Source organism: Acanthisitta chloris, unplaced genomic scaffold, assembly GCF_000695815.1.
Source record: "Acanthisitta chloris isolate BGI_N310 unplaced genomic scaffold, ASM69581v1 scaffold18991, whole genome shotgun sequence".
Taxonomy (NCBI): Eukaryota; Metazoa; Chordata; class Aves; order Passeriformes; family Acanthisittidae; genus Acanthisitta; species Acanthisitta chloris.
The window spans coordinates 1-5,306 of NW_008655650.1; the positions used below are offsets into that span (position 1 = coordinate 1).

At 44.5% G+C, this 5,306-nt stretch overlaps 1 protein-coding gene across 1 annotated transcript in view; it reads left to right on the plus strand.

The window, feature by feature from the left end:
- Positions 1 to 1,365: 1,365 nt before the first annotated feature.
- Positions 1,366 to 5,306, plus strand: part of LOC103811064 (membrane cofactor protein-like) — a gene marked incomplete at both ends in the record, with an annotated part of 21,631 nt that continues 17,690 nt past the window's right edge. The window contains 5 exons of the mRNA XM_009084010.1: positions 1,366 to 1,557; positions 1,753 to 1,849; positions 2,494 to 2,579; positions 3,426 to 3,632; positions 4,516 to 4,698. Coding sequence (XP_009082258.1) covers positions 1,366 to 1,557; positions 1,753 to 1,849; positions 2,494 to 2,579; positions 3,426 to 3,632; positions 4,516 to 4,698 — 765 coding nt within the window. The remainder of the gene's footprint in view (positions 1,558 to 1,752; positions 1,850 to 2,493; positions 2,580 to 3,425; positions 3,633 to 4,515; positions 4,699 to 5,306) is intronic.

Genomic DNA, 5,306 nt, shown 5'->3' on the forward strand with positions numbered 1-5,306 from the left:
GGAGGCGGTGGGGAGGGAGGAGGTGGAAGGGTTTGGGTTGGGGGAGACCTGAAAGATCATCTCTTTCAGCCGCTGCCGTGGGCAGGCACACCTGCCTTTAGCCCCATCCAACCTGGCCTGGAACACTGCCACGGGTGGATCAGCCACAGATGCTCTGGGCAACCTGTGCCAGTGTCTGACCACCCTGACAGGGAAGGATTTCATTCTATATCCCATCTGTCCCTGCTCTCTGGCGGTGGGAAGCCATTCCCTGTGTCCTATCACTCCATCCCTTGTCCCAAGTCCCTCTCCAGCTCTTTTGGAGCTCCTTTAGCACTGGAAGGGGCTCTAAGGTCTCCCCGGAGCTTCTCTTCCCCAGGTTAGACAGCCCTAGCTCTCCCAGCCTGGATCTATGTTAGAGCTGCTCCAGCCTTTGGATCATCCTGTTCCATGCCAGCCCAGGTTGCTCCATTTCCCATCCAACCTGGCCTGGAACACTCCCAGGGATGGAACAGCCACAGCTTCTCTGTCCAACCTGTGCCAGTGCCTCAGCACCTCACAGGGAAGGATTTCTTCCCAGTATCCAATCTAAACCTAGTCTTTGCCAGTGTGAAACCATTTCCCTTTGTCCTGTCCCTCCATGTCTTTGTGTACACCTCTCTTGTGGGCCCCTTTCAGGTGCTGGAGAGATGGTGCTGCACAAAGAGTTGTGGTGCTAACAGGAGCTGGTTCTGACGCTGAGTTTGAGGTTTAAATTTCCTTTTCAGGTTTGGTAGATCTCTGAACAATGATATGAATAGATTGGAAAAGACAGACAGGTGTTGTCAGGTGTGGCCTCTGTAAGTCTGGCACGATGGGAAATTCCTGTCTGCATCACAGGTCTTGAATGTGTCTCTGAGTTCTCTTATGTGCAGGAGCTTTACCTCTTAAGCATTAGGAGTTGGACTTTGATGTCCTCCTGAGTGCCTCCCAGCTCAGGATATCCTGTGATTCTGACCAAGCCCCAAACAAAGACCCTTATCCCTGGATCTGAAAGTCTGCTGGATTGTGGAGCTGCTTTTAAATTCTGCTTTATGATCCTTCAGCTCCACTTTCCTTTTGCCTTTGGAAAGGGCATGAACAATGTGAGTGGGGCTGGCTTGTTTTTCCTGCAGCTGGTGGAATAGGCATTTTAACTCACTGAGGAGTATACAGTGAATTAAGTTGTGAGTTTGAGGCCAAAAAAAAGGCAGACAACACAAACTGGAAGGAAACGCATTGTCAGGGTAGAACTCGAGAAAACAATAAGTGACCTTTTCTAGTGTGGAGTTGGACATTGGATGAATTTAAAATCTGAATTAAAAAACCAGAAACTAGTTAAATATGCAAATATCTGTCCTCTTCCAGATGCGTGTGATCCTCCAGAGAGGCTGCAGTATGCAGAGCTGGAGGAGAGTTTCAGGCCAATCAAGAGTTTTCCTGTTGGGACAGTGGTTACCTTCGTCTGCCGTCCGGGATACATGAGAATCCCTGGAACATCAGCCACGTCTACCTGTCTGCCTAACTTAGAGTGGTCACCCATGGAGAAGTTCTGTACAGGTAATGTGTGCAGGAGCCTTTGGCTTTTTCCCTTTGACATGTAACAACTTTGGTTGGTTTGCAAGTGGGAATAGGTATTTCAGAGGAAGCTTGAAAAATGCTGCTGGTGGGAAGAGCAGTATATGCCAAAGGCTTTGTCTTTGTAACTGAAAAGATGTAGATTTGTTCTTTCTGTTTTTTTCCTCCTCTCCCCAGAGAAAGTATGTAAACACCCTGGAGATTTAGCACATGGTACTGTTCATGTGACAGATCTCAAATTTGGCACCACAGCTACTTTTACTTGTGAACAAGGGTAAGTACCTTGATAGAGTTAACGAATCCTTTTTCTGTTTTTTTTTTTCTGTTGACACCAGATTTGAAGCAAACCTAAATTTTCTTAGGTAAGCTCCATTCCAGTTCTGATTTGAAATCTGAGTTCTACCTGGAGCAAATGAACTTAGAGCTAAATTTCATTTGATTCCCTGGGTTAGTTGCTGTTTGCATCACCCTTCAGCTTTTCAGTGAGATTCTGCAGATACCTCTAATGACTTCTTGTAATGCTCCTGTGGCAGAGGGAATAAATATATGTATTTATCACCCTTCATTATTATATTAAATAATGGCCTATTTGTCTGTGTGTAGGAAATTGAGTCAAAATTACTAAACTCTCCAAGGTTTTTCTTCCCTTTCCTTTAGTATTAGCAGCTTTAGGACTTAGAGGGTACATATCTTAAAATGGTAACATTTTATCAGTTCCTTTAGTGGTCTCATTTGCTTCTGTTTGGTTTTCAGAATGAGACTGTTAGCAAAATAAACCAATTCAAATACTGTTCTCATTAAAAACAGTAACTTGATGTGTTATATCCTTATAATCACAGAACAGAATTCTATAAACTGAAATTGTTGGAGAAATGAGAGATTTAAATTTCACCTCTTGAAAAATTCTTACCTCTCTAGGTACAGATTACGTGGAGCTGATGAAATTACTTGTGTAGTTAGCGGTGCAGGTGTTGACTGGGATAAACCTCTGCCTTACTGTGAAAGTAAGTAAATGACTGCTGTGCTTAATTTTCCATTCTGATGGTTGTGGTTCATTTAAAACCAGCTGTGCCATTTCCAGGATAAGAAATTATGGTAAAATAGGGCTGATTTTTATTTTTTTGGAGCTACTTGGGAAGTGCCTGAGGAATGACCACTGAAAAATATCAGTTATTGTAATTATTATCTCAAACTAAAATCAGCCTCTTACTGAAACTGAGATTCTCAGTTAGAACTGTAGCTTGACTTGAAGTAGCTATGGCAGGTTTTAAATCATAGAATCACAGAATCATAGAATTCAGGGGTTGGAATGGACCTTAGAGATCATCCAGTCCAACCTCTGCCCTGGGCAGGGACACCTCCTCACTAGATCAGGTTGCTCAAGGCTCATCCAGCCTGGCCTTGAACACCACCAGGGTTGGGGCAGCCACCACATCCCTGGACAACCTGTGCCAGTGTCTCACCACCCTCACAGGGAAAAACTTTTTTCTATTATCTAGCCTAGAGTTTCCCTCTTTCAGTTTGAACCCATTCCCCCTTGTCCTGTCCCTGCAGTTCCTAACACAGAGTCCCTCTCTGGCTCCTTGTAGGCCCTTCAGAGAGTGAAAAGTTGCTCTGAGGTCTCCACACAACCTTCTCTTCTCCAGGCTGAGCAGCCCCAACTCCCTCAGCCTGTGCTCACAGGAGAGATGCTCCAGTCCCCTTAGCAACTTGGTGGCCTCCTCTGGACTTGCTCCAAAAGTTCCATGTCCTTGAATGACTTGGCTTGAAAATCAAAGCTTGCTGATTCTGAGATGAACAAGTTAACACACCCAAATTCTGTCTAACTGATTAGTATGGTTGCTTTCCAGTCATTCCCTGTGAGCCTCCTCCCAGCATAGCCAATGGGCAGTACTCAGAAGAAGAGAGCTATGTGTACATGACCACAGTGATCTACAGGTGTGATGAAGTGCCCAAGGGACAGCCTCCCTTCTTCCTCATTGGCTCATCTACCCTTACCTGCATCTCTGATGAAGAATCCAATGGAGTTTGGAGTGGACCTCCTCCACAGTGTAAAGGTTGTTGGGCTTTTTAATGTCTTTCTTTATTACAGCCTATGTGACTCCAAAATGTTGATATCTGTCCCTTTTTTGAGGGGAGGGTGGGGTGAGGAATGGACTTTGCCTGTAGAAAAGAGCTAAGTCCTCTGGTACTAAGTTGGCTACAGTTCCAGTGGAGATCAGATCAGTATGGTGGATATTGACTGATCAGAATATGGGTAAAATTTCAGCTGAAACTTCAAGTTTGAGATTGTTGGTAGAAATGACAAGGCCAAAGTGAAGGAACGGAGAGGCCATACAGCCCGAGTAGCTGAAGAAAATTTGTGTGAAGAGCAAGAATATGAAAGTTAGATTAGGAATAGAAGAAGCTAAGGAAGAGTCTCTTCCTAAAAACACAGCTGCTGTGGAAGTGCAGGAATAAATGCAAAGCCCAATGTCAAATATGAGAGAAGTAGGTGTTTGCATGGTGCTGTGTGAACCCTGAGCAGTATGGAACGGTTTGGGTTGGAGGGACCTTAAATCTCACCTCATCCCACCCTCTGCCATGCCAGGGACAGCTTCCACTAGCCCAGATTGCTCCAAGCCCTGTCCATCCTGGCCTGGAACACTTCAAGGGATTTCATTCTGTTTTCTGAAATGCTCCCACTGTACAGGAGTGTCCTTTGGAAGTGGAATGTGATTGTAGCAATTACTACAATTTCTTCCTTGCTGTGTCCTGTTCCACCCCAATAGCTCAAACCAAGGACCATCTCCACCTTCAGGACAATAACTTTCTTTACAAAGCCCTTCCAGAACAACTTAAGGATTGGGAAACTTGCAAGTAGGACAGGATGTTGTTGTTACCTGTTGCAACGTTACTGTTAATGGATGTTTCATACCTCTTTTTCTTTACCTCTTTCAGTGATCCAATGTGAAAACCCAAGGGTTGAAAATGGGAGAAAAGTAGCTGGATTTGGACCTTCCTATTTTTATAGGGACTCAGTCATATTTGAGTGTAATCCAGGCTATGCCATGGTCGGATCAAATGCAATTACCTGTGAAGAAAATAGCACCTGGGTTCCTCCAGAGCCAACCTGTGAGACCAGTAAGTCTTTCCATAAGAATTCAACTTCTCTTGTGTCTGTCTGAGCTAAAATTTAAGGTCATAACTCTGCAGTTGGAAATCAGGAGCTGAGGAAGTTGTCATGGAGCTCATCTGTGGGCAACTATTTAGGTGTTTGAGTGACTCTTAGCTCCAAGGAGTATTTGGATGAGTGAGTTGAGTGCCAGATGTGGTGGAAGTTGTGGTGTGGACATAGTGTGCTGCTACTGCATTGTAATAGCATCTTGGTGTGTGGTGTAGTGATTTCATGAGTACAGGAGTAAAGATGTGTTTCTGAATTCTGATGGAGAGAACTAGGATTATACACAGTGAGGAAAGTTGGAGTGTCCTTCTTGAGAGATCAGAGTCTTCATTTCTCAGTGTTTTGTGCAGCAATTCAACTCTCATTTTCCAGGCATCTCATGGGTGTGTAGCATGTCAGGCAAATTTTTAAGTCAGGACTAATTTTATGGGCTGGGTCTATGGCAGAAGTATTTCTGAACCTTTCTCCTCTTTCTGTGCTAGAGGGAGAGGGAAGGTCGTTGTAGAGTACAGTGAGGAAATTAAATGCATAGTCTGATAATGACTTCCCAGGAATGAGAAGCACTTTG